We start from the raw sequence: 27,811 nt of genomic DNA, 5'->3' as shown, positions 1-27,811 counted from the left end.
GCTTCAACTTTGCCTTTCATGAGACCCTCCATCAGCTGTGGGAGGCATAAATAAACACAGTGTTGGGGAAAGGTAACTGGGAGCAGGAGCTTCCCAGCTCATGGAGCTGCCGGCTCCATGACCAGGTGCCAGAGCCTTTTCACTGCTGTGCTTCACTGACAGCTGCTTCTGCATCCCTCCTATGTACAGGCTGATGTAGATCAGCTAGACCAGCATGTAAAAATTATTGGAAGGTACTCCTCAGTCTTTCTTAGCATGACCTTCATGGAGGCTTTATCAGCTCTGTTTGTGCTACTTCAGCATGGCTGATCAAGCTTATTGACATACTCTAATCATTACAGGCATTTCCTCCCTTTGAAGAACACAGACTTGTTTCTGACATGTAGTTAGAACTTACTCAAACAAGACAGATCTTTGGATGACTTGACAAAGGAGATGGTAGAGGCATTATCCTTTATCCTCTTCACAACAATATGGCACACTTTTTTCTGGCAGATGAAGTATAAAGTATATTCAAGGGGCTTCTTGCGTGACATCTTTTGCAAAAGAACCCTTTTATTTCTTATAGGAAGTTATCACCTACTACTTGTAGTTGAATTGAGCTGACGTTTACAAATAAATAACTGTAATAAATGTGTCATTTGACATACAAGACATTCCAAGTATGTATGCCCTTATGGCCACACTGCTTTCCCTTTCTCGCTCTCAATTACAGACCAACCAGAGTGGCTGGTTTTCATCTGAAGAGAATTAATGCAATGACATAATGCTTCTAATTTTAAGCTTTACTGTGCACTCAGAAATGTTGTGGGTTGCCAGTGTGATGCTTTCTATCTGATCTTACAAATGCTCTGGGGTTTGAAGCTGCACAACTCCCTGTTTGTGCTCTGAGCTGCTTTGGAAGTGATGGTGGGATGCTTGAGCTCCAAGAGTTCCTTTTCTTTTCAAAGTGTTTCCTAACAGGAGTTGTATCAGTTTTGATCCACAATTTGCATTGCTTTACAGAAGGTTTCTTCATGTGTAATTCATGTTCCCCAGTTGAGTGCATGCCTCTCCCCGCATCACACCTCCTCTTTCTGTTTGAATTTTGGGGGATTCCATATCCTGTAAAACATCTTCCTTATTCATCACAGTGCCTCCCCTAAGGTACCTAGCAAAATCCTGTGTGACTTGTAACATCTCCCAGGGTGCAACTGTATATGAAAACAGGGAATAATTTAGTTGTTTCTGAATAAAGTTTCTTAACAAAAAAAAAGTGGAGGGAGGGGGCTGTGAAAGGGGAAGTTGGATACTCTCTGCATGATATAGACAATATTTCCTGAGACAGGAGATACTAACCTCAAAGAATTTAAAATAAAACATTGATTTAATTTTTTTCTTTCTTTTTTTTTTTTTTTTGGAAGTGGAATAGCGGAGGTAAAAATGGTAGAATAGTTGGTCTTTTTATCCTGTGTGCAGATGAAATTGATTAAACCTTAAAAACTCGCCTCAGTCCACCCGGTTTATTAATTGAAGAATTTCCTCTTCCCCAGAATGGGAAGTGCACATTAAAACAGAGCTTTGCCCTTGAGTAGCAATGATACTTGAGAACGTACATTTTCTACAATCCTATTTTCTCTTCTACACTAGAGGAAATCCTAACATGGTAAAAAGCATATATTTTTTTTAAAAAGTATGTTTAAGGAAGTCCTCTTTCATTTCCTTGTAGAGCATGAAATCAAATCATAGCCCATGGCCCACAATTATTTTATTTTTACATTTCAAATTCCATTTTCTGCTTCCTTTTGCTGCCTGTGAACAAGAGTTGTACTGTTTGTGCAAAGTCAGCTAAAAAGATTACCACAAAAAGGACAGGACACAGTAGGTTAAAGAAGCCACCACTCAGAATCTGTGCCTATGTTCCATGTTTGTGTGGCATTCAAAACGTCCCCTTTGTTCACACAGGGACCTGATCCCCTCTTCTTCCCTCCCTTCACCAGGTTTTACCTTTTGAAGCCAAGTCAGCTTTATATTGATGTATTATTGGGAATATAATGCAATACTTTAGTTATGCTTGCCAAAATAATACAGCTTAAATGCTCTCATGTTCTTGATCTACATTTGGTAAAGACAAACCAATTGAGATTCTGCTTGTTTATTGAAAATGCCTTTTGGGTGAGCTTTTTCACTGAGGAATTGGTAGCTAATTTAGTGCTTGTAGATTATAACTGGATGGTTCTGAAAGTGGGCTCAGTGCATGTATAATAAAATTGTTTATCAGTTCCAAAAATGTATTACTAATACATGAGGCTGAACTGTTTGTTTGTCTTCCTAGATCTAATAATATAATTTTTTTCTAAATCAGTGTTGATATTATGTTTTGCTGTAGGGATGCAGCTCAGTCTGGGAGTTGGGGTATAAAATTTACAAGCATGCAGCAGGCTGCACAAATGGAAGGTGGTTTGGGTTCATGTACATGCAGAACTGCAACAGCCTCTGTGGTTGAGGTTGAAGGAGATTTGTTATTTATATGGAATGTTCTGTTCCAGAATAAAACATGGCAATTGTGGTGCTTTGATGTTTTCCAAAACGCATCTGATATCTTGGGTACTCCCATGGTGTTTCCCTGTGAACACTGATATAAGAGCTGGTTTTTACCAATTGTGTGACACTAAACACAATTATGAGGAGTGAATTTGATGGAAGGGATGAAGGTCTGCAGCATTGTTTCCTAGAACTCTGGGCAGGCTTTTTTGTCCTGTTTCAGTAAAGATTTGAAGATACATTAAACTGAATAATGCAAATATAGAGAACGCAGTGATTTTTTCCCAAAAGACTAAAAGTTGATCAATACACATACTTTTAAGATGCATACTGTTCTTTTTCAGTGTACTCAGGCAGCAGCTGGTGGGTTCTTTCAGGATCCAAGAGTGAGAGCTCGCTAGGAATGATGTTGCAAGTGCACTTTAGGGAAGCTTGAGTTGCTTCCTTCTGCTCTTTGGAAACGTGTCATAATCTCTGACATCTGTGATTCAACTAATCTCCTGAGTAAAGAGTAATAAATTACTTCCTTGATGACTTTATATAATCAGATACTCTTCAAAATTCAGAAGCTGGCATGGGTTGTGTGTTCAAAGCAGTAGCTGGACCTTTTCTTTATCTTGTCTCTGAAGGTATTTTTCTTATTTTCTGAGTTTTGTGTTCCCTGTCACTTTTGTGATACAAATGAGTGCTGCTGCCTCCAGGTTTAGCTGGCACTGGCAGTCTTTGTGATGCTGTGCTGCTGGTCTTGTGTTTTTCCTGTATCTGGCTGTCATCCAGAATCTCTCAGTTCATGTTTTATCTTTCTTGTTTGTTTTTCTTCACTCAGACTATCTACTTTATTTTTGCTGTGGTTTAGCTGCTTATCTTTGAAGTATAATTCCCATCTTTCTCCACCCCCTTGTGTTTTCTGATGACAACTTGTTTATTTCATTTGCTTTTTACAGGGCTTCATCTGAGCTGTGTGTCATCACACAAAGGGTACTCCAATAATTGATCTTTCATTTTCAGGCAAAGTGAGGAATCACATGTCAGGATTTATCTTTTCAATGTTCTTGAACATGTCTTTCATAGATGAAGTGGTAAATAAAAGGTTACACCCCTGTTTTCTCTGTAAAAGAAATAATTTGAGTATCTTAGTTTAACTTTTTCGTTGATTCTATGTGACCTGCTTCAGTGCAGATAAAATGTTTTTGATTGCTGTGCTTCCTTGTATGCAGACCTGTCCTTTGCGTGTGTCTCTGCTTTGTTCAAAGTAATTTCAAGCCATTTTCTTGTTCTGAAGGTTTGAAGAATATTCAAATAGTCCATAATCTCTTCCCTATTACTATTTTTAACTGTGTAGGCCCATATTCTGTCTCCTTTTTGAGGAGTTTTGAGGAGTGGTTTTTTTTGTCCTATGACTTCTTTCAGTTCTTCTGTTCCATTTTGCGCAAGACCCCATGGCTGATATGTTGTTTTCAGATAGTGCAGGTGTGAGTAATATTTTCACCTTTTAAAATCCTTGTTAGTGTTTTTTGAGTCTCCACATAGTATATCTGTAATATTTTTATGTCCAAATTAAAACATCTTTCCTAGTGAGGTTGTATTCATGAGAGTACTGATATAGTCCATCCTTGCTTCACTGTTCCTTGTTAAATCTTACTCTGCTGTAAAAAAATATTCAGAAATATTGTCCTTTTGTTGATTGAACTCTGATATGATAGTAAGCTGATTGTTTACTAGAGATGATTTAACTAGTGAATTTGAAGTTAAACATATTCTAAGTCTGCTATTACCATTTATATGATATGAGGAGAAAATTTAATGAATGAGATGTTCTGTGGTAGCTAGGAGAGGGTTACAGTTTATCTTGCCAACTTTCCTGCTTTTAAATGTGTCATTGGTGAATCCTTGTATACTTCTCTAGATGATTTTGTTTTAGTATTTAATGAACTTTATGGTAGTGAATTTGAAGTTAAATATGTTCTAAGTCTGCTATATATTATATATGTTATGAGGAGAAAACTTAATGAATGAGATGTTCTGTGGTAGAGGGTTACACTTTTTTTATCTTGCCAACTTTCCTGATTTTAAATGTGACATTGGTGAATCCTAGTATACTTCTCTAGATGATTTTGTTTTAGTATTTAATGAACTTTATGCATGGCTGATAGGCAATGAAGGACATAGGTTCTAGAATAAACCAAAATTTAAAACTGTGTAGGAGAAGATGGGGGATTGAGAAGAAGATAAATTGTCAAAGATGGTTTATTAAACAGCTCAAAAAGGAAAGTTGAGGAACCAAGTTTTTACATTATTTTTCCACCTTGATACTCAAGGGTCCTGTAAACCTGAGCACTCCTGCCTTGATATGCATGAGTAAACACATAAAAAACATTACAAAACCTCCTCATGCCTCGGTGAGAGCGCAGTTCAGGTATTTCTGTCAGAGCTGTCGTGGTCTTTGCCTTGGCTCCATGACTCCTGTGAGGGCAGCAGCTTCCCACCCTGCCTGTGTGCCAGCTCTGCCTGCTGTGCCCTCTGTCCCAGCTTGTGCCAGCTCTTAGGAGCTATGGCCAGGTACAATGTGGTGTACTGGGGCTTTGGAGGAGGTACAGTAATTGTGCTGACAGTGTCTGTGAACTTGGGTGTGCTGCTGCTTTCCCTGACTTGAAGTATTTTTTTGTCTGGAGTGCCATGGAATATCTTCTGGTGTTTCTGGAGTTTTTCCATGGAATGCACAATTATTTCTCTTTGTTCATCTTCTATGAAGATGAGGCAATGCCCCAAGGCAGACATTCTCAACCTTCTAGCAACAAGGCTGGTGATTTTTATGGCTCTTTTAAAGTGTTGCTAATAGATTCATAAGTATAGCAATTGCAAGCATTTGCTGTATAGCAAATGAATTTGAAGCAGTTGATTTCGAGCTTCAAGGTAAAGTGATTCCTTTTACTGAAACTACATATTACAGTTCAGTGCAGATTTTGTGTACTTTGGAGGGAAAGATATCACACTGTACATTCTGCATCTTCTCAGCTGCCCTTTTCAGGGCCAGGTTTGGATCTTTTAGCTTTGGCTTAGGGGTAAAGTGACTCCTTTTACTGAAGCTATATATTACAGTTCAGTGCAGATTTTGTGTTCTTTTGGAGGGAAAGATACCACACTGTACATACTGCATGTTCTCAGCTGCCCTTTTCAGGGCATCTTTTAGCTTTGGCTTAGTTCTGGAGCATGAGGATCACTGTGCTTTAATAGTCACAGTAATGTTTGGTAAGGCTCAGGCTGCAGCATTGTTGTGTTACCAGAATGTCCTTTTTATAGTATGAATAAAGAATTGGACTTGATGGTTTGGTTTTCATTATTTATTCCCATTCCTTTTGAGGATGTCAGCTGTGAAGAACAGTGTAATACAAAATATGTGTATTAGGTTTAAAACAGCCCTGTTGTATGCATTCACAAAAATGGATCCATTCTGATTGTTAAGTACTTTGTCCCATTCAGACTATTTTCATGCTGTTTGTTTCCCTTGGTTTCTGACCTTTAAGTCTGGACTTGAGTGGTGTATAAAGTCTGAGCCTTTTGTACAGTCTTGATGATGTTTGTGTTGAAATTTAAGCAAGCTCTAAATCAATACAATTCCCGAGACAATAAAAAGGGAAACTACTTTTGAAGATATAAAGCCCATCTTTGGTTTGTCAGGGAGAGATACTTGAAATGATTGGTGAAAATTCTGCAGGAGCACTGGAAATACCATAATTATCCAGCTAATTCTCTGAAGGGCTTAACATTCATTATTACAAGATGAAAGGTTTGGTAGGTTGAAATAGTCATTTGTAGCCGTAATTTTTTTTTTCTTGTAGTTCCCACCCACTCATTCACCCATGCACTTCAACCTCGGAATGATTTCCTATCCTGAGTTCATGGGAACTGGGAACAAGGGGAGCTGTTGTCGTACCCATTGTAAAAGTCTTAAAAGTAAAAAAAGGCAAGGGAAAGGCTGGACAGCGTGGAGGAACAAGGAACAGTTGTATTGATTTCTTGTTCTTCTGATCTTAAGACCAATATTAAAAGTACTTAAGTTAGAGAACTGTAATTTTACATGATTTCTAGCTTTTATCATCTTTCAAAATGTGCTTTTTTTGGCATATGACTTTCTGGTACTTCAGCTTTAATTTTTTGTTAGTTTTTTATGTTTATTTTCTCAACACTTGAGTCTGTTGCACTTTTTTGCTTTGGTATTCAGAGTATTTCAGTTACCTCAAAATGAAACAAGAAAATTCTGAATGTAATTAGTGGAAGGCCCAATGTTGATCAAAAGCTTCCTTGAAATAATTTAAATCCATGAAATTCAGGTTGTTTCAATCGAAAGATTAAGGGTTCATGACAACAATACTTTGAAAAGTAAAAATAATCCATAAGCATGATAGGTAGTGTCGGCCTAAAATTTAGGAAGCTTTCCACGAAGAGATCTAGGAATCAGATCTGTTCCTGTGTTTGAAATTACTTGTTCAAATTGTGTGGATCTGAATTGGGAGTGAATGGCAATACACTGCACCTTTTAAATTGCCTTTTTCTAACACTGAGGGATTCAGGAAGTTCTCTAGACTTGGGATAAACCTGTCTCTGGTGGTGATCATGGTTTTCACTTTTATGAAATTTTAGGCTTGGAAAGAAAAATGGTGGGAAGCAGGTAGGGACTGAGGCTTGTGGGTGTTTTTATGGGGTACCTGGTTGGCTTTTGTTGGGGTTGCTCTAAGTGTGCAGCTCTCTGCAGTTAGCTGTGTGTTTCTTGGGCTGTATTAGATTCTTGCTTGGCTGCTTAGATTATAATTTTTAATTGAGGCTTGGGGTTGCTCTGAGTGTGCAGCTCTCTGCAGTGTTGCTGTGTGTTTCTTGGGCTGTATTAGATTCTTGCTTGGCTGCTTAGATTATAATTTTTAATTGAGGCAAACTTCATGCCTGTGTTGCTACAAGCTTAATTTTCTTAGTATTTTTTAATGCAGTGATAACAGCCTTAGACTTGAACTATCGCATTCTTCCCTAGTTCTTATAACTCAGTGATAGCCTATGATAGTTTAAATTCCCAAGGTCTTAATTTCAAAAGAGCTTTCATGCCTGTGTTACTACAAGCTTAATTTTCTTAGTGTTTTTTAATGCAGTGATAACTTAAGACTTCAACTATCACATTCTTCCCTGGTTCTTATGACTCAGTGATAGCCTATAATAGCTTAAATTCCCAAGGTCTTAATTTCAAAAGAGCTGTGGAATTCAGTGCTTACTTTGACTTGTGTTTTGTTTGTCTTTCTGGGCATTTGTTGACAAATTAAAATGGAAACAAATTGAGAAAATGATCCTTAATCTTTTTATGCTGTGGCAATACTGACTGTGAGTTCTCCTCCAGGTGCCCAGATTATCGATTTAATGATGCTTGTGATAGATGTGACAAAAGGGATGCAGACACAGTCAGCAGAGTGCTTGGTAATTGGGCAAATTGCCTGCCAGAAGATGGTGGTAGTCCTGAACAAAATAGATCTCCTTCCAGAGGGGAAGAGACAGAGTGCCATTGAGAAGATGACTAAGAAAATGCAGAAGACCTTGGAAAATACCAAGTAAGTGAACAGTAATACTAGCAGATAACTTGTCGCAAAATTTGTTTTGGCAAAAATACCAACATTTCTCTTCCAATGTGCTTCTAAACATACTGACATATCTAGCAAAAATGATGAGAAGAGAGTGAAAAGATTTACAGAAACTCAGATGCAATTCCAAATTAACATCTGCAAGTATCATGTGTAGAGAAATGTTTTCTTGTAATTAAGCTTTTAGATTTAAAGAGCTGCTTGGAGTTTGGATAGGATTATACAAAGCCAGAACATCCAGGTGAAGAACTGCTGGATGTGGTTGTAGCACATCTTTGCTTTGCTCAGGGATATAAGGGGACATAACTATTGGGTCACATTTTGAGTTGAAGAATCTAAGGAACAGGATTCAGAGTACACAGGAGAGAGAACCAAAATTCTGTGCAGTCTGGTGCTTGATGGTGCTTTGAAAGCACAGTCTGGGTGTGATTGCAATGTGCCTGTCCTATTGTATCTGGGGCGTGTGGAGTTTCTCAACAGCCTTTTTCCCACTTGACTTTGAATCTCCAAATGTATTCCTAAACTATTCTTTTTAGCAGGACATATGATACCATTTGACAATTGCCTCTAATGCCAATTGTGGGGTTTTGTTTTTGATTTTCTTTCAAATAGTTTACTTGTTGAAATATTTTCACCACACACATAGGTATGCATGTGGAATTCCATAGCAGCCAGCAAAGCTGAAGGCTGTTGCAGTTGTAGAGTAGATGTTGCCACCAATGCAGGGGAAATTATTGTAATGTTGTCAGGAAATTGTATGGAAGGCCAAAAAAAAAAAAAAGGCCGAGGAAGGTAACTGTTGTATATTTCAATAGTTTGATATTTGTGAATTTATCTAATCAAAACTTGGTTTTCTGTGAATTGATACCAAGACTAAAAGTAAATTTTCTCTATGAATGAAATTTGTTTTTTAAAAATTTTTTGCACATCAGCTTCTTGCTTTGCTCAGCAGGATCTAAATTCTTCCGGGAGAAATTTGGTTTGATGGAGTTTCAGTAGGGCTGGATCATGTTTAGAAGTGCCTCCAAATGCACTATACTATTACTCCAGTTTGTTCTGGTGTATGGGAAGAGGAGTAAAGCATTTGGTTACACATAAATTTGTTTATTGCAACACAGTGCTCTGAAATACTTGTATGAAAATAAATTTCAAAAAGTTTTATGGTTAATCACAGGAATTTTCAGTGCACATTTTTTTAGTACCCTTTGTCCTTAGATGCCTCAGGCTTATGGCATGTAAACAAAGAAAATACCTCATGTGCCTGATTACAGCTGGAGCACTGAGTGAGCTCCCTTTCTAGACCTTAACATTTCTTTAGCAAAGCCCCATCTCTTCCCTCCAGTTTGCTTCCTTTTGTGAGAAAATCACTGGGGGGTGGGTGTCAAGAGGATGGCCAAAATAATTAAGTACTTGAAGAATAAAACTGATTGTAGCATAAAAGGTAAACTGAGGTCAGCTGGCTGTACTGCTCCTCTCTGAACCCTTTTGTGTTTGAGATTTGTGACTTTTGCAGGCATGGATTTCAGTAGATTTAGATCTTCCTGTTGTCTACAGATATTGCAGACTCAGGTAGGCATCATGAGGCATCTTGCATTTCGCTCCAGTTTTGAAGGTTATGACTTTAGAATTTTAATTGTTTAATGGAAGTTAAAAATGTGCTAGTCTCCATGTAAAGTGACTTTGGATGCAAACCACTGCATTAAGACTGGGTAACAGCAGATGTTTGCTTCTGAAATGAACTGAATCTTGCATGTGACTGTCACAGAATTGAATCAGCAGCTAATGTGCAACAGGACTGAAGCTTTCATAGTGAAGTTCAGTAGTGCTGATCTGCTGGTAATTCAGGAAGAAATTGTCAGTCACAGTGGGAGAAGAGCAGATGAATTGGAATTTTAGGGAGTTTCCTAGCCTTCAAATGAGCCTGGTCTCTATATTGACATGTGTAGAAGATCTGTGGTCTAATGGTGAAAGTCTTTCTCTCTCTTTCAGATTCTCAGGGTGTCCTATTGTTGCTGTTGCAGCAAAGCCTGGTGGACCAGAAGCCCCAGAGTCTGAGAATCCACAGGGTATTTCTGAATTAATCGAGGTACATGCTGAAGAACATAATAATAACATGAAAACATCCATTCTCAGATGTTCAAAACCCTTAGTTACATGGCATGATGTTTATACTGTGAAGAGCAGGACAACTGAAATAGCTGAGAGCAGTTTGTAGCTTGCAATATACTTTTCATCCTTTCTGTCATTAGCTTAGGGACAGGAGCATCTTTGCCCTGGAGAAATGCCACTGCTGCATCAGACAGCAGAAAAGAATCTCAAAACAAAGGCATCATTCTTTGAAGACTTGTCAGATTCTGATTTGGATGCTGCCAGGTTTAAAGTACTTATTAATTGCTGAAGTTAGGGTGCAGCATCACTCAAAAATCTAGGGATGCCTGGCCCTGGGCAGCCAGGCTTGTCTAAAGGCAGGATATTCCACAAGGCTGCTGAGCACTGAATGCTGCATCACCTCCCAGGCTGTGTGAGTCAGGATGGGCTTGGGGATGGGATGTAGTGTGGCCTTAGACCAGACTTAGCCAGGCCCTGTCTGCCCCCAGCAGTTTCTCGAGTTGAGTAGATATGCCTTTATCTGGCATATATTCTGCCTTTATCTGGCTCCTGTTAGATTTATTGGGATGTTCTCCAGGGTTACAACCTTTGAAGGAAACTCTCATTGCAGCTGTTTTGTCAACTGAAACCTAATATTAGATGAGCTGGCAAATGCTGTGTGAGCCCTGCCATTGAACTTGGAGCTATTATCCCTTCTGTCCTTCCTAAGAGACTCTCCATTGTTCTGCCATTGCAACCTGGGCTTGGACTGCAGTTTTTGACCTTAAAAACAGATGTTAAAGGCAATGCCAGTTGTACCTGCAGGTGATATAACAGAGAGAGATATCAAAAGTGATTTGAGAAAGGAGTGAACCAGTTCCTTTGAAGCACTGTTGAGTACGTGACTTCCTTTTTATAATTAAAATATTTTGTCTGCTGATATATTTTAAGAAACTTAGTATTTGTCAAAAAAAAAAAACAACCCACTAAACTCAGAATTTCTCTAGAAAATGGTACTTATGTAGTTTTTCCTAATGGATTGACCCTTCAAGAAGCACTAACAAAAATCTGAAGGGGAAGTTGAATTTGAAAACTTAACCCAGTATTACAGTTTTTCTGGGAGGGAGTCAGAGATGGGCTTTATGGAGCACTAATATCTGTGTGTAGGTTCATTTTCACAAAATCCAAAAAAGCTGAAGTAGCAAAATGCACTGTAAAATTGCGCTTTTGAGAGAGGGAGGAAAAAGGGGGAGATGACACACATAGTTTTTTTCCTCTTTGCTTTGCTGCAGTGTTTATATTGAGTTTGGCAGCAACTTTATCGTCAGTGAGGTTTTGCTAACCAAGCTAAATGTGCAACACCAAATCTTTCTAAGGCAGAAAATCAAACTGTTCCTGCTGCTAAGTGTGCACCTCCCCTATGGCACACACAGTTAATTTGGCATTGGTGAGTTCTAAGCTCATTGGGAGATGCCTGAAATGAGTAAAATTGCAAGCTTGTTCAATCAATCATCTGCTTGCCTGCCTTCTGCTGTGTTGCTGTCATGACTTTTCACCCAGGCATGGTGCTGCTTTTATCTTTTTTTTCAGGTCTTGAAGTCTCAGGCTTACCTGCCATCAAGAGACCCCTCAGGACACTTCCTTATGGCAGTTGACCACTGTTTCTCTATCAAGGGTCAAGGCACAGTGATGACAGGGACCATTCTTTCTGGCTCTGTTAGCCTTGGTGACAATGTGGAGATTCCTGCCCTGAAGGTGAGTCTCTCATTTTCATTCCCCCTGGTTTTCCTGACAGAGACACTCAACAAAGAAGAGAGTGTTCTCATCCAGTCTGAAATTACTCAATTATTTTCAATTCTTATTTTTGTACTCTATTATAACTCAGCTTATAACAGTAAGAGGCATAGTGATTTTTAAATAAGGCAGTTGTAAAGTTACCTGCTCAGTAGTTTAGCTGGATGAAGAGAGGACTGATCTAGATTAGCATGTTAGGCTTTCAAATTCAGAGAAGCAAAGTGGGCATGTTTCCAAGCTGGGATGCACCCAAGGACTGAACAAGGTTTGAGGGAGTTTACTCTCATTTGAGATATGCTGCAGTGAGAAGGTTTGCAAAAGAGTCCATATAGGTAGGCTTCCAAAAATGTCTGAAAGCAAAGGAAATGACAAGAAGAGGGCATTGAAATGCTTGATGTACATTCTCTTTGTTTGCTGAGGCTTTAATTTGTGTCAGCATGTTCTGAGAGAACTGCTGGGATGCAGTAGGTGGCTTGCTGCTGCTGGGCTCTTCAGAGAGCCTGTAGAAAGTCAAAGAGACCTTCCAATGGCCTTTGAACTGCTCAACTGTTGTAACTGTTTAATTTCCTTAAAATATATATTTATCCTTTAAAAGAAAACAAAGTGGCTTTATGCTTGGAACATGTGAAATCTATTTCACAGGTGCTGATTATCACTGCTTTGATTTTCCCTTAGTAGTAATTGCCCAAACTGAATTAGGACTTGAGGAGTATTTTGCAGCTGCCACATAAAAGTGGACCGAGCTGATTACAGTCTGTGGGCAGGCCAAATTCTGGCCTAGCAAGCAAGGATGGGACTGTTTTGGTGCTGTCAGTATTATCTTCAAGTCATTTTACTGTAAGGGCCTTACTATTTCATTGAGTGAACATGCTGTTTTCTCATTTTGACTGTATTGTTTGGACAGGTGAAGGACTACATGAGGCATTCTGATTTCACCTGAGGTATTTGGCTGATAGTGGACAATTCATTTCTGGCCAGCCTCTTCAGTGATACCTGTGGCATACAAACAATAGTTTGTATGCTATTGCCCTTTGCATAGAAGTGATTTGTACCATATGTACTCTGACATTTCTGCTTCCCCAGTCGAGTTCCTCACTGCCTATATTTTTATTTACAGCATGCAGCCTATTTTGGGAGCTATGCTTTGAATTCCTGCACAGATTATGATTCCTGGGGTTGTTGCTCTAGCTTCAGCTTCTCCTGGTTTCCACTTGGCAGCGTTCTTTCCTTTGCTGTTGTGTCCTTTTCTCAGTCCTGGGCCTGCCTGTGCTTGGGGTGCAAAGAGGGCCAAGTAGTTAGGAGTGCAGGGAGTGGGAGATGGCTCCTGCCCAAACAGGGCCCTGCACAGCGAGTTCACTGCTTTCTTTTTGACATAGCATTTGCCAAACTTCCTGTCATTTTGTGCTCCAGGAGATGGGGGAGACAGGGCAGAGTAATTATTTCTTGCAAAGAAAGAATGCATCACTAGATTATATCTGGAAGTGACTATTCTGCTTTTCATCTGTAGTCCAAGAATGTTTTGAAGAAATGTGTTTAGGAGTAAATCTGCTTTTTGAGAATCCATATGAAGGAAGAAATGACAAAAATAGAGTAAATAACTTGTGAGTTGGTATTTAAAAGTGGAAATAGACTTTGTCTGTTTTCCAACAGTGGAAAAGACTTTGTGTGGCTTTTTTTTAGTGGGCTTTCTTCCCAGGTGACTAGGAGAGTAGTCACTGAAGTGACAGACAACTTAGCAGATGAACAGGTCACTTGGCAGACAAGCCAGATCACTTGGCTCTTATGGCATTAACTACTTCCCTCAAAGTTTTCGTTATTTTTCCAGTTGCTGTTAATGAATTAAACCTTCCACTGCTGTATGTGAAATACAAGGTGTGTTCATGTCTTGGGATCATAATAGCTGTGGGCACAGTTTTGTGTTTTGGCACTAGCAACTTGAGGACATTCACCTTCATGTTGCACAGGTATGGAAACTAGGGCACATTAAAAGGGAGCAATGTTTGTAAGTTTGAGCTGTGTGTTGTACTTACCCCTGCCAGCATCATGCAGAGCTGGGTTAGGATACCTATAAAAGGTCAAACCTTTCTCAGGCGTACAAGGTAACGGAGGAAGCACATTTCACAACACATTGTGGTTTATGACTCTTTCTGACCTTTCTTTGCCCTGACCCAGTGGTAACTGAGATTGACAGCTGGTACATTTAGGGACGTCACAAACTAGCTGCTTTTTTTAAATTTGAAGAACCCTCTCACCAAGTGAAGTGGCATCACCTTCCAGTTCTACTAATGGACTTCGACATCTTTGACCGCTTGAACCTGCACAAAGGAGGGACACAGCAATTAAAAATAAACAGTGACATTCTCAAATGCCTGTGCTTGCTCTGATTGAGGCTGAGAGCACCAGCAGTGCATGGATTCCTTTATGCTTTGCCTATGTAAATTGCCATCTGGGGTTGATTATCCATATAGCAAAAAGAAAAATTATATATATGTGTTTGGCAAAAAGCTTTGACACAGCAAACAGTTCACTATCCAACTGAGTTAGTGCTATTTGCTCCTTAGCACTTGAAATCCACCTTGAAGAGCATGAACCTAGGATTTCTGCAGCAAAAACATAGTGTTGGCAGAATTCTGAATGTCATTTAAGATTATTTCAGTGGTCTTTCAATCTCTATAGTCTTTTGAGTTTATAAACTGCAACAACTTGTGACACTTGTATTTCTGCTTTATAAAAGTTACTGGAGTTTGAATAATAAGGATTTTTTGCAATTTAGTTTTGTTTTTATTTTACTGATATCTAAAGTGTAGGTTGTTTAGAGATTTCAGTTTAAATGAGGCTGAATGTCAAACTCCAGTGCTGCTGGGTCTTTTTATAGCACACTTCAACTGAAAAAGAAAAGTGTTTTCATTTCAGTGGGAGGAAGGCATCTTTTGCCTTCCTTATCCAGGTGAGAAAGATTGTAGAAAAAGTCAAGTCTGAATTGGGTGAGGAGGCAGAGAGAGCTGTACACAGATCATGGGTCTGGTTTTCCTGGAAGTGTCCACTCAGCATTGCCTTACTGTGATCAGGGCTGTGGGTGTACAAGACCCAGAGCACAGATGTGGCAGCCCAGTGTGGAGACCACTGCTGAGGCTCTATTTCAGGAATTGTAAGAAGTAGAAACTTTTCTCTTTGCCTTATAGTCAGGTTCCTGTTTGTCATGTTTGATGAATTGCTAACAAATGCTGGAGCAGATTGATGCAAGCTGAGTGGCTGGTGAAGGTAAATAACTGACTTGGAGCTTCTGTAAAGTCCAGTGCTGCCATTTGTACTGTGTATGTGTCAGAAGTTGTGAGTGTCTTGAATGCTGAGTAGCTGTGTTCCTGCTGAGTGGTTCCATTCCTGTTTTTCTCTAGGGGATCACGTGGGGATTCTCACTCTGTGCTGAATCTCAATAATGTATCTGGTGTTGTATGGTAAAAAGTTGTTTCTTGTGTAATAAATCTCATTAAAAGGGAAGAAAAATATTCTTATCAGCTCCAACCTTCACCATCCTGGAGGTTGGTAGTAGCCAATTGCAATTATTAGTGTGGAGCATCTCAGTCTCAAAGGTTGCAAGCACACTTATGAAATGCTCCCCTCATATTCCAGAGCAGTCATACAGATTGTTTCAATACTCAGGTGAACTTTCACAAGGTCATGTGAGACCTAGATATGAAAAATGTGAGGAACTTGCTTCTGTTTATCTCATCAAGTCTCCTAGTAAATGAGAGTGTCGGTTGAAACCAGTAGTGGTTCTGTCTTGGCAGGAGCCTATTGACTGTCAAATTATACTGACTTTATGAACTTTAAAGAAGCATAGTTTTGTGTGGCTTCATGACTTCATATACTTTCACCATATGAAGAGAGATGTTCCTTCCTAAGCTTTTTTTGTTGGCTAGATAACCTTGGTCTGTGTTTTGGCAAAAGTTCTGTAGCTTTTATGGCTAACACAACAAAAAAATTCTCCACTGTCTGATAGAATAACTCAAATAGTATTTGCAAGGCTTTTTCCTTCAAACCATTGTAGCTATTAAAATTGTAATAGAGATCTACTTTTGTCCATATAAGTACCTCAGTCTATCTGATGTCCCAGGACCTCTGATTAGTGAACTTTAGTATGTATGTACATGTAGTAAGAACTCATTTTAGCTTATTTAAGGAATTTTGTACAATCAGAGTTGCACAGTTAAGCCTTGTCAGAGGATATTTAGATCTCAGAAAACAAGCTTGGATCAAACCCCACTGAACTGGCTCACAAAAATGTTTGTATGTGGACTTCCATGGTGCAACCTTAAAGAAGTTTTTGCTTTTACCATTTTGAGCACTTTGGACCTCCTAATACAAAACTGCAGTCAATGTTTGCCCCATCCAACTTCCAGTCAATGTTGATTGCTTTTAACACTGCAGATGGAGAACCCTTGCTGTATATTCTGAGAATATGTCTGAATACTGTTTCTACATCTGTTTCTTCCCGTGCTGCTTGGGTTTTTCTTGCCCAATACTGATATCAACAGCCTTTCAAATGCAACAAGTCCTCTGCTGGGAGGGGAGTTTTGCTTGCCCTGAAAGTTTTCTTTTCACTGGAGTGCTGTGGAGAAGGGCAGTTCGGAGGATTGGGTTGAGGGAAAATTGCCTAAATGTAGCTGGTAAATTGTGAAAAGGTAGTTTATGGTGCATATTAAAAGATGTGGGTGCAAAATTTAAATCCTAAAGCAATAAATTAAATGTAGAAACATAATGTTTTACATGCTGTTTAATTCAGTACAAGAATGAAACTTTTGTCTGCTGCTTTTAAAACATGGGTTATGGTTTTTTTTGAGATTTTCTTCTTTCCTAGAAAACATCAGTGTGAATCCTACTGGTTTTGCATCTGCTGTGGCATTTCTTAAAAGCAAAATATGCAGGATTTGGCTTATATTGGAAAGTACTCTGCTTTGAGCATTTAGGATATTATCAGTTGTTTTGGAAGAACAAAATTGCTCTGCACAGTTCTTTGTGGTTAAGTAGAGGATGAAAGATCTGATCCTGTGCCTGTGGAATGAAATTTAGATCTGGCAATAAAAACTTCTCAAATCTTTTTGGCTCAATCTCTTAAGAGAATAAGAGTAGCAGATGCTGAGTTCTTTCTGAAGATCAGTTCCCTCTTTTTCAAGTATGGTTTTGTAACTTTTTACTGTGTGGTTTTTATGGTTTTGTTTTTTATTTTTAAAAAACCCAAACCAATAACAAGCCCACAAAAAAAAAGGCCAACAAAACCTAAAGACTGCGAAGCACAAAATCCATTTTAAGTTTGTATTAAAAACCATACAAAATTGTGGTTAACTTTGGGCCTTTAAACTCACAAAAAAGCCCTCAGGAGTAAAAACGTTCAGCAAGAGATTTGTATGTTGCTATTCATTCTCTACCTGTTACTGAAGTACAATGTTTAGTTCAAATCACTTGCAATTTTTTATTGAGTATCATGTAGGTACAGTAAAGTGAGGGAGCAAGATAAAGGACTTTGTGCATTAAGGTTTGTTTTATTCAGGACCAGGGGTAATACATAATAGATATATGTTGTGGGGCTTTTAATTTTTTTCTACTTGGTCTGAGCAGAAGGGAAGGAAGCCAGGGGAGAGCAGCCAACCTGAGCAGTGCTAATCCAAACCATACACTGTATTTCTGGAGCTTGTGTGTCTAATGTGATCTCTGTAGGCAGAAAAGTGGCCTAGTCAGTGCTGGCCAATTAACTCTTCAAATACTGAAATTCATCTGCAGCTTTTCTTGGAGGTCTTGGAGTACCCTGTGCTCCCTGCCAGATAGAGACAGTTGGGGTACAAGATTGGGTAATTTTTCTCATCCAATAGAAGGCAAAGCATATGAGTTTCTTCCTACAGTGAATCTAAAAAGGAAGAGATTTGTAACTTCTGTGTTGCTTCTGTCTGTTTAAATAATCTTGAAATGACTGTTGGGATCAAGGCTCCACCTGGACATGCAGCATTGCTGGAAATGATATTGCTCTCCAAGGCAGACTTAACTTCTGCAGCATTTCCATGGCACTGTTGCTTGTGCAGAGTTATCTGCAATACTGACTGGTAGTGGTTAATGCATGAGATTAATTTGGAGTGTGTATTTTGTGCCACTGCCATGCAGATAATTTTGCCTTAATAGTTAGCTAGTGCAGAGAGCTCTTACTTTGTAAGAACTGGTACACTCTTCAGTGGGGCTAAAAGTGAAAAAATAATACAAGATGATCTCGACTCTAAGTAGAAGAAAATACTGTGTGATATGAATGTCACAGTTTTATTTGATATGATGACCGATTTTCTTAGATAAGATACATTTTTTCTGTCAAGATTTCAGTAAACATTTTGTCCCATGAGAACTATAAAAGCTAAAGAAAGTTGTGACGGAAATACAAGGTGGGAAAGCAACTGAGCTGAAGAAGAAGGAACCATTGTAGTGACAGGAAAGTGATCCAGACAGAGTTGTTCTGAGGTTGGTCTTGGCTCTGAAGTTCCACTAGTGACTGCGTGTGCTGCCCCAGTATGTAGGAGTTCTCCCCACTCATTTGCCTCTTTAGTGTCCTCTTTGGACTCCTGGAGACTGCTGGCAGATGTGATGTGTGTGTGCAGTATCTCATGCTCAGTATAGCTGTCCTTTTTGGAATTACCAACATACTGGGTTGCAGGATCTGATGCTAAAGCCTCCAAATCCCAGTGCACGAGTGCCACAAATGGAGAAATGGATTTTGTTCTTGTATGCTACATGAGTGAGCAGTTTGGCTTTTCTATAGCAGCACACGAAGATAAACAAATATACAGGGTTTTACTCCAAAATGAGGTTGAAAAGAAAACTAAACATCTAATGAGCTACTCCAGACATGTAGATTTTTCTGTATTGTCTCAACTTTATGTATCTGCTCACTCTACTTTCTCCTGCCTATCCTTTTTTGTCCATTTCTAGCTTCCTTTCCAGTCTCAGAGTTTGCCCTTCAAGGTGATTGGTCTTTTCTACTTATACCTTAGATTGAAGAAACTTTTTTCTTCTTGTGTTTTCCATCTGCTGTTGCAGTTTTGAGCTGTGACTGGGATGCAGCTGAACAAAAAGGCACGTGTTATCTTGGGACTTAGCAGGTAACATCTTTCCTGTTAAACCATTGCAGCTCCAGGGATCAAGTGTCATGTTCTTGGATCAAGTGTTGTGTTCTGGGGTTCAAGATCAGTTTGGAACTAAGTTAATAGACATTGCTGTAGTAGTCACAAGTTTCATCCAAATGCCTTTTTTGTTTAATTTTAGGGTAACTCCTTAAAGGAAAGGATGGCTGGATTGTGTTTGCATAACTTGTTTGTTTAAGCATTGCTGCTGCCAGGTCATTAACTTTATTTCTTTTAATTTATCAGGTAGAACTGTTCTCAATGCAGTTTAATTGAAAGCAGACCCACATGCACGTACGCAAACAGTTGGAGCAGGAATCTTAGTGGGATGCTTGAATAGTAATTGGGAAGGTAACCTTCTGTATGGTGCACACAGCCTTCACATGCATTGCTGCTGGGAATGGAACTTTATTAGAAGGCTTAGTTAGGGCAGAGAGGAAAGCTCATGTTTTAAATATTAAAATTCAAGTGCTGGAGGCTTTGGCAAAATGTCAGTAATCAGGATGAAGGGAGGGAATGGCACTCTTCTTCCTTGGTCATCCATACACAGTGCAGTTCTTTATTTGACGAGGCTTTTAGAAGCAGAACAGCTCAGCAAGTGCCACATTAACTAAGCTGTGGTCTGTAATTTATAAAGTTCTGCTCAGTTCTGGCCACTGGCAAAGAAAGGATCTGGATATTGAAAACATTGCTTAACCAATGCTGCTGAAAATAAATATGACCCAGAGACAGAAGAAAATGGATTAGTGCATAACTGCCCAGAAATCTGTAGTTACTCTATTACCAGAGTACTTCCATGAAGTATTGTCATAACACCATAGGAAGTCCTCTGGATTTCATGCCTTCTACTGTGTGTTTCTGAGAGGGCTTCATTTAGAGAACTCTCTACATTTTATTCTTTGATACTGCCATAAAAATTATGTAAGAATTTACTTTGCTCTCTAAAGGTTTATTCAGCTCATCACCTGAATCTGTCATCATATGCCTGTGACAATAACATGTATTGTTGAAACTAAATGTGAGATGAATCTTTTCACTAAAACATTCCCATCACTTCACGTTAGAATAGCTGGTGCAGCTTGAATTGGAAAAGTTAATACTAGAGAGAGCCAATATTTACAGTATCAGCTGGAATGATATAATTAGTTTAGCTGCCCAGATATTGCTGTGATGAACATGATACGAATGCCTGGATACAGATTTCCATTTGCAACTGTCTGAAATGAAAGCTACAAACTCCCAGGCTCTTCATGGGAGTAAAGATTAGCTTCAAAGCATATGACACAAAATTGGCTTCTCTTTCTTTCTCCTCTGATGAATAAATAATCAAGAATAAACATTTCACACTTTAGAAATAGCAAGGAAAGCTCAAATAGCCTTTTAAAGAGTCTCTGTAGCTAATGCATTTTTAAATACTAAAATAGTAGACTTAAAAACTGTCAGGTCTTTGTGAAAGATTTACTAGCCAAGCTGTTCCTCTCTAGGCAACCTGTATTTAAGATATATTCCCTCAATATATGTCTATAGGGTATGTAATAGGTTCTGCAGAAGAATAGCAGAGGTGACCTTAATCCTAGTGCAGTTTAGGTGGCAGAAATCAGCCATGAGAACAGATTAACTCACGGAAATAAAAAAACCCCAGTGTATATATACAGCTGTCAAGCTTTTTTCTTCAACAGAAAGGGGATAGAGGTATGGAAAACAAGTCAGAAATTTGTTTGTCATGTAAGTTTTGTGTGGGGCTTCAGAATGCCTGGAAGTTTTTTTGCTCTTTCTTGGCATTCCTTTAACTTACTTGGTTTCGTTTTCTTAATTTCAGTTACTGTGTTGTAGTTGCTTTTGCTTAATATTAATTATGTAATGAATTTCAATAGACTGTTATGCTAAGCATCCCTAGAAGAAGTTTTTGTTTGATGTGCAATACCTAATAGGGCTGCAAAAAGTTAAATGGTGGCTTAAGGAAAAAGTATGTACTGTTATGAATCACTTCATTTTTGAAATATGGGTATTATTCATGAGGTATTTTCTTGCCTAGTTGAAGATGTCTATCCTGCTTGTGAAGACTAGCTGACAACAGTTTAAAGTCTTGAGGGAGTGAAGAATACGCAGGTATACCACAAAGAGTCGAAACCACAGAAACAAGGGAATCTTGAAAGTATGTATTTTTACTGAAGAATTGGAATAAATGCTCAATACAACTAAAATAAATGTCCATTTTGGCTTCGAGTCACCACAGAGCAACACCAGTTGGTTTTGTCTAAATGCAAAACTTTGTAAAATAAAGTCAATTACAACAGTAAATCCCACTGTGAACTATTTTGCATTTGGTTTTAGGAGAGAGTTGGAGTCAAGTGGTGATTGAACAAGAATAATGTTTTGTATAACATGTGTTTCTGTTTCAAATGTTCCTTTTCTGTTGTTGACATGATGTTCTTGTTTGAGGAAAAGCAGTTGTGTGTACGAAGTGTATTAAAGAGGCAAGGACCCTGATATTAATGCCTTTTCCAGCCTTGCCAAGGGCTGCTCTGTTGTTTGGGTCTAGAGGAGGTTATTAGATATCTTCACCCCAGGGTAGGTCTTTAATCTCTTAAGGGTGGAGCTGGAGAAAGTTCTCCAAAATAGAGATACAAAGTGAGGCTCAAACTTGTTCTGAGCCCTCTGGTGAGTCTGAGATGTTATGCAAGACTGAAGTTCAGCATAATTTATTCTAGTGTGATAATATTTTTCGGGCATGTATTTCCCTAAATAATAGCAAAAGGGTGGAAAATTCGTGGGTTGGTAGAAATCTCAGTGTCTGCTTTTCTTTCTTGCAGGAAGCACTAACAGATTAGTGAAAAGTTCAAAAATACAATTGTGGTCAAACACTTTTTTGTAGTACAAATGGGGTTTTTTTTCAGGTCTTTCCTCTTACTTGTCTTTGCTTTGTTTTCATCTTCACTTTTCTTGCCTACTCATCCTTTCTGTGGAGGTTGTTGAACTTCCATCTTTAAATCAGCTGTCCAGATGTGTGATCTGTGCAGGTAGCACATCCCTGGTTGTCAGAGCTGAGATCACAGGCTCTGGCTGCACTTCTGGAGAGGTCCTTGGAGATTTTAAAGTCTTTGTGGTGGGGGGGAGTTTTTTCACAACTTGAGATTTACTGTTGGGAATAGAGAGAATGGGATTAATAAAGGTAAGGAGAACATTTTTAGGGAAGGCAATTGTGGCTTCATCTGCCTCTACGTCTGTAAACATCTGTATGCTGAACTAATTTGGGGGATTACTAGAAACACTGAGGTGCTTTTTCTTAAAGGAATGTTTTTGGCAGGAAATTAAGCAGTATTTTTGGAAAAAATTACAGCAATTCCCTAGTAAAAACACACAAATAAACATGTGAAGGTAAGGGTTCTATTCACTTGGTTTGTGGGTTTTTGTGGTTTTTAGTTTATTTTTTTGTTTGTGGATTTTTGGTGGTTTTTTTTAATTTTCAGGAGGATGGGAGTTTTGGGGTTTTTTGTTTTGTTTATTTAAATAAGGGTGGTTCTAATTCTTGTCTGAGGGTTTAATGTGTTCAGTATTGGCAAGATGCTTTGAAGGTGCATGTATGGGGAAAGAGATAGGCAAAGTTTTTACGTCAGATTTAAATGGAGTAGAGGAGAAAGAAAAGTTAATGCTCAGGCATAGTTTTGTGGTTATAGTGTGACTCACAAGAAAGACTTAGTCCATGTGACACATACATTACAAACAGTTGTAAAAACATGCCATTAGATATCCAGAATGAGGAGTGGGCTGAGTTAATGTTATTCTGAATCCATAACATTCACGTTTTCTGGCACAGTGAGAGTAATGCTGCAAATCAAACGTTGTATTACTGCTTTTGCTTTTACGTTACTTTGTTGTCCCTGATGGACAATGTCCCTTCTGATCAGCTAGAAGTGAAGTTTTAATCCTGCCTTTCATTTTTTCCATGCCATCTAGTGATGCTGACACTGGGGCTTTTTATTTGAGTCAGGATATAGATGCACTTCGACAGAGAACTCATTGATGTGATTTAAATTCTTATAGTTAGGTGAACTGCTTTAAAGTACATACTGATTTTCTTGCTGTTTTCCTGCATATGAAGAATCAAATTTTCAGGTTAAGTTTATGTTTAAATGTGATTATGTTTTAAGTTTTCATTAATGCTTCCCTCAATCTCCGTTGTGTGGTGATAAATTTCCCCAGTGTATTTGCATAAATATAGTTTTAAACCTATTGGAGCCATACCTATATCTGAGCGTGGCCATGTAGAAATGAATCTTGTATCTTCCTAATGTTTTGTAGGTCATTAACATTCATTGGTAATCTTTGTTCAGAAGTTGGATGCCTATGTTTTAAGTTCTTGAAAGGAGTGAATTTCTTAGGTTCAGTTTTGGATCTGAAGGAGACATTATAAACATTTGATAGTTTTAAAAGAAACTTCTAAAAAATTACAGTATCTGTGGCATGTGCTATATCTAAGAGGGGTTTTTATATTTTCATTTCAGAAGAGTTGTTTGGTTTTTTCCTAGAAAGCTATGAAAATGAGCCTTTTTTGTGATAAAGACTGAGCTTTCGGATCTGTTTCAGATTCTGTTTAATCTTAGCTTTAACAAAGTTAAGATTTCATTCTGTGTTTAAATCCCCTTGCTAACATAATTTATTCCATCTATTTTTTTTTACCTGTAAGTTGGCTACAAGATTGATAAAGAAACTAAGAACAGCATGTGAAAAGAAAAAAATCTTCTCCATATGTAGCAGTTGCAACAAGTGGGATTTGGTTTGAGAGGCTGAATGTATCTCTTACACTCTTACACTGACAGTAACAGGAAAGTTCCAGAGTGCACAGAGATGTCACATCAGGTCTTGAAAGTTGAGTGTGTAGGGGTTTTTTGTTTGTTTATGGGGGGTGGTCATGAGAGTGGTTGTTAAGTTTTTCTAATACAGATACTAAAAGTTCAAGTCACAAAGGAAAACAAATTCCCAGAGATGCTGATTATCCCAGTTACCACTCAAATAATTTGCAGCCACGAGAGCTCAGTGTTAATATAAAGCAGACTGCTGTGATTTAATGATGGATTTAGTTGTTTAATTGTAAAAAAGGCTAATGAAGTATCATAAATGTGGGGGTTTTTTGACTAAGACTTTCCCCCTTTTACATTTAAAGAGCATATTAGATGCATTTCTCAAATGCAATTTTTCACGTGGCAGTTCTACCTAGATTGAGTTTGTAGCGCTCTGATAATGATCAGAATTCTGCAATAATGAAAAATAAATCAGAGTTGGAACAGGCAAATATGTGTGCTTTTGAACCTGGAGAGTTATTTTTTATCTCTTTTTTTTATTTGTTCATAAATAAAACAAGCTTTAGTTTCTTTGAAGCAGACATCTCTCTGCAATTGGGAGAAGCTGAAACCAGCACAGTCAGGTGTTGAGCAAATGTCTCCAGTGAGTTATCACAGGGTTGTGTTATATATTTTTGATTATTTTTATTAGTCTGCTCAGAGTCTCACTTCTCAGGTTTGTACTTAATTGCTGTGTGATTCTGTGGTATAAACTTCCAGATGTCTACCTGTTGTTTAAATCTGATTCCAGCCAATCTCCCAAGCAAGACTTGTTTACCCTTTGTACATCCAAGGCCCTCTCAGGTACCTTCTCCTCGGAACTGGAATGTTGTTGCTTCAAGGTAATTTTAACAGATGATTTTACAGGACCACACACTTGGGGTATTTAGTTGTACCTTTTGAACCACATTTACAAAAATGTGGGTGATTTACATGTTCCAAAAACATGAGCGTTTTCAACATCATCAATTATTTTTATTATTAAAAGTCAGCAGATGGAGCCAAAGGCTTGCAGAAAAATGACTTGTGCTAAATGAATATTAAACCACAAAGCCCACTAAGTTTAACTAATAATGTTTCTACTAAAATTTATAACAGCAAAGCTATTTATTTGCTGCTAAACCTCACATTAGCATCCTTCTTTCATTCCCTTGTGTCTGTGCAGAGTGAGAGCTCATCCCTTCATGTACCAGGGGTCTAACAAGTCTAAAAAGAGTGAAGTTTGAGTGGGAACCTGATTTTCTTTGTAGATTTACATCTGTGCAGTGTTTTCTGTGGCAGCATTTACTACTTTATCTGAAAAAATGGTGTTATATTTTGTCAATATTTTGCCTTCTCCTGAGCATGGTAACTGGAATCCACTATTGAGGGTTAGACTGGAATTCATTGCAACCAAATTTCTATTGTTGCATGGTTGGTAAGGTACTGGGATTTCATGTTTTTCATCTGAAATGACTAAAATATGACTTTGCCTTAGATAACTTGTCAGATTTGGTATCCTAATAGGCTAACCCTATGCTTTTTGTTAAATATTAGCATCCTTCTGGGATTTTAAATAATATTTTCATAAAAATAAGGGGATGGGATGTTTTCTAAACTATGTGTGCAATTTATCCCATTTTTATAAAATTTAAGAACCCCAAAGGCAATGTGGTACCTACCTTTTGGAGGAAAAGGGAGAAAAACTATCATAGTTTTAAAATCTGATATCCAAAGGGGATGCAAAAAATTATGACGTCTGACCAGAGAATATTTCAGTGGTACAGTGATATTTTACCTTTTAAGAAAGACAAAAAAATGAAATTGTTAAGAGACTAATGGCAGCTGTTTTGTTGAACTTGATGTAAAAACTTTTCTCCTGTAAATCTAATTTTCTGAAGGAATATGAAATGGACATATGTTACACATAGAATCTAGAGCCAGTGGGATATAAATGTATGCTTAAAAATTGCATGTATATTTTTTCTCATTTTTGTTTTACTGATTCTTGAAGCTCAGTCTCTTCAGTTTGAAGCAAGGATCTCCTTAGAGAGGCTTGAGAAACTTGGCGTCCTGGCCAAGTCAAAAGCTTTTCTTATTTTTCTGTTTATCTTTGGCCTCATCTCTGTTTAAATTATCTTTCCTGCACTTCTGCTGTTGAAAGACAGTGATAAAACTTCCACCAGTTGTACCAACTTGCTGACTTAATTTCCTCTAATGAACATTGGCTGTAGTAGGAAGAGTTTTGAACATTGACGTTTTTCTTTCGATTGATACGGTCGGGTTTTAGTTTCACATTCACTCTGGACTTAGTCATAGGCTTTTCTAGTAGGCATTTTCCTTCCAAAATGCGCTCAGTCACTTCCAATGAAATTATATTTTCTTTTCAAGCACCTTGCATTGTGTTAGAAAAGTCATACAGGACTGGAACTATGTATAATATAATTTGGATGACTATATAATATATATAATATATTATAATTTGGACGACTGCCCAAATTATATCTTTATTCAGTCTCCAGGTAAATGAATATTACAGTCTCACTGTGATGTGAGTATCTTCTATGTTTCTGTTTCCTGTAGATGAATATTAATGCAACTTTTAACACAGAAAAAATAACTGGTAACATATGAAAACACAGGGCTTTTTACTATATTGGAGCTATGAGAGCTAGTGATTATGACAAAAAATCTGCAGATAAGAAAGCCTGATCATGAAGAAGTACATCTAAAAAATCTGATGAAATTTTTAAAAAAATTGGAAAATCTCATCTGAAAATCTGATCAACTGAAAAAAAAAAAGTTCATCTGAAAATCTGATGAACTCTTTAAAATAAGTTGTCCCCCACCAAAGAAAAAATCCAAACAAAAAATCTGATGAAACTTTTAAAATATGTTGCCCACCCCCAACCGAAATAAAAATCCAAACATCCAACCCTAACTATCTTAGTTTCTAATAATGGAAGATTTTGCATTGCTGAATAGGCTATATAACCTTCTTTGGACTGGATTCAGTCATCTCATAGAATTTTTTGTGGCCTGCACACTTTGGATTACATGTAATTTCAACTTTAATTTAAAAAGAGAAGGTTCTATCTTTCTGGCCTTGGGAGGGAGTGACACTTGCAGTTTTACAGTCTTGAGTGCAGGCAGAGCAGTCATATATGAAATCTTCTCCCAGTCCTGGGATGTTAATTTTGGAGCCCAATTGGAATTACTTTGAATTGGCCATTTAGTGAAGGTTTTCTCAGCAGGTGTGATTTGGCAGCTACAATCCAGAGACCCAAAGGACAGAAAGTGACAGATCCTGTGAAGAAAGAAGTAGAGCAGAAGAGAGATACATAGAAAGAAACAAAAAGGAAATGAAAAGCTGGTTTTTGGTGCACTGCTATACCACATAAAGAATTGTTCTTTACACTGTGAAATATATGTGCCAACAGGCTACTGTTCTTTCATGGGTTTCAAGTTGCCTCTGTTACTTTTACCAAGCTTCTGTCCTTGGTGATTTGCTGTCAGGTGTCCTTGCTGATGGCTCTGAAGCTGTCTCCTCTGTTAAACATGCATGCTGCAACCCCAGTGAGCCTGTTTTTATGGTTCCCTCATGGACCACATCTAGCTCCTTTTAAAAGACCCATAATGGATTAAAATGATTTATTAATTGACAACTGTTTTCCATCTTTCTCCTGACTGATCACTGTTTCCTTATCATTGATATATAAATACCCAGAACTGATATTTCTCAGAAAATATTCTGATAGAGTGTGTTCTAAAACAAATCAATAAATAAAAACCCCAACAAAAGCAAACTAGC

The 27,811-nt window shown here is 38.1% G+C and overlaps 1 protein-coding gene across 1 annotated transcript in view; it reads left to right on the top strand.

Moving 5' to 3' along the window:
• Positions 1-27,811, top strand: part of EEFSEC (eukaryotic elongation factor, selenocysteine-tRNA specific) — a 121,259-nt gene that overhangs the window by 25,080 nt on the left and 68,368 nt on the right. Inside the window, exons 2-4 of the mRNA XM_039734292.1 lie at positions 7,904-8,111; positions 10,131-10,227; positions 11,820-11,984. Of these exons, the coding sequence (XP_039590226.1) occupies positions 7,904-8,111; positions 10,131-10,227; positions 11,820-11,984 (470 nt within the window). The remainder of the gene's footprint in view (positions 1-7,903; positions 8,112-10,130; positions 10,228-11,819; positions 11,985-27,811) is intronic.

Source organism: Passer montanus, unplaced genomic scaffold, assembly GCF_014805655.1.
Source record: "Passer montanus isolate IOZ18808 unplaced genomic scaffold, ASM1480565v1 scaffold9, whole genome shotgun sequence".
In the NCBI taxonomy this organism is placed as follows: domain Eukaryota; kingdom Metazoa; phylum Chordata; class Aves; order Passeriformes; family Passeridae; genus Passer; species Passer montanus.
Note: the sequence above shows the minus strand (reverse complement) of the source record. Positions and strands in the feature narration are given on the sequence as shown.